Source organism: Bactrocera latifrons, unplaced genomic scaffold, assembly GCF_001853355.1.
Source record: "Bactrocera latifrons isolate USDA-ARS-PBARC rearing strain unplaced genomic scaffold, ASM185335v1 scaffold_108, whole genome shotgun sequence".
Classification (NCBI taxonomy): Eukaryota; Metazoa; Arthropoda; class Insecta; order Diptera; family Tephritidae; genus Bactrocera; species Bactrocera latifrons.
In genome coordinates, this window is record NW_017534497.1 from 1,192,723 (window position 1) to 1,194,441 (window position 1,719).

The 1,719-nt window shown below is 33.1% G+C and overlaps 1 protein-coding gene across 1 annotated transcript in view; it reads right to left on the minus strand.

Moving 5' to 3' along the window:
- LOC108971110 (opioid-binding protein/cell adhesion molecule homolog) overlaps nucleotides 1-1,719 on the minus strand; it is a 72,215-nt gene that overhangs the window by 44,721 nt on the left and 25,775 nt on the right. Inside the window, exon 4 of the mRNA XM_018936951.1 lies at nucleotides 393-600. Coding sequence (XP_018792496.1) covers nucleotides 393-600 — 208 coding nt within the window. The remainder of the gene's footprint in view (nucleotides 1-392; nucleotides 601-1,719) is intronic.

The window sequence follows — 1,719 nt, forward strand, 5'->3', positions numbered from 1 at the left end:
AAGGGTGCATGTAGTGAAATTGGAGTTTATCTAAATATTCTATGAGAAGGTAAATTAATAATTTAAATTTAATTTCAAGCATTTTTTCCTTTGGAAGTTTTGCTACAAAACCAAATGTTTCCTCATGATGATTGAAAAACGTATAAAATTAAAAAGAAATACTTTAAGTTAAAATTTTCAGTTTTTTTTCAACAGAAAAAATTTCGTATGTCCTCGAACAAATAAAAATAAAGTTTTAAAAGAAACACACCAAGGTACATATCCCCGTCACTTAATTTTAACTTAAAGAATATTGATAATTTCACATATAGCTATTTTTGCCTATTCTAGCTATGTCTTCCTCATACTATAATATATAGACAATTTGACTAAATTAAGTTTTTCGTACTCACCCACAACATCCAGGTAACCAACTTGACTCTTCATCGGATCCGTATTGATCTGGCACATATACCAGCCTTTGTCCGCTTCCTTGACGTCACGTATTCTCAATATCCAAGCACGCTTCTCAGCATGGGTTATACTCATTCGGTTATTTTTCGTTATAACGTGATTTTGTATCGTCAGTATTGTTTGTGTGTCGACACGCAGCCACGCAATCTAGGCAATRGACCAAATTTATCAGGAWCGTCAGGTGCATGTTTGCGTATGGGTAAAGCATAATTCGAGACGTGTCAACCCATTCGACACAACCCATTCATTTTCATATTAGCARATAGTACATAGRCCGCAASACGCACGCATTCATATGCACGTGCGGTCATTAGTTTAGTTTTTGTTTATTTGTATTTACGTATTTTCATTTTATTATGGGCCGCGTGTGCCGGTTTGTTTATTTTTCCATTAAATGTGCAAGTGGTTGTGTTGAATTTTCCACGGGGTTCCACAGGACGTTAGACACATGTGAATATGTGAAATTGTTTGTGTAGGTTGGTATCAGTAAGAAAGGAAAAGAAAAGAGAGAAGAACATTCATGTGAAAATTGTTTGTTTACCTTTAGTTTAATAGTTGAACTTTTTATTAGTTAGTACTGCGTAGAGTTGTCATGTACATACATATATACATGCATTCATGCCTATCATATGTTGATGAATATAAATATACGTGTATTTATAAATATTAATATACATACGTCAGATTGCTTGTGGCCGTTCTGAGTCTTTCACTGAATCAGCTAAGGTAGAGTGTGAGTGCCTCTCTTTGCAGTTAAAGGCAATAAAAGCGTATTAAGATGGATGGCTTACTTTCAGCGGTCGAATTCGTGGGAAATCATATGTAAACACAGACATACACCAATCATATTGTTATCGATTTGCATACGTATATTTATTTGGTATTATTTGTGCACTATTAATAGGTCAGGAAAAGCTTAGTGTTTGTTTAAGCGGTACTTGTAGTGTGACCATCGGAAGGAAAAAATGTTTTGGGAGTTGTTGTAGACTTATTGCACGAAACTTTTTTTGATACTTTATGTTCAAAAAAAAAAAAAAAAAATTTGTCTGAATAGTTAATGAACATTAATTTAAAAAAAAAACTAAATGTAAGTTATTGGCTATCTTTAGAGTGGTTAAATAACTCTAGCACTTCTTACTCTTCTTTATATGACAGCTATAAGCCATAGTAGTCTGATCCGAACAATTTCTTCAGAAATTAGACCCTTGCTTTGGGTAATAATTCGTAGAAAATTTCATGGAGATACTTTGTCAAAAACAAACGTTT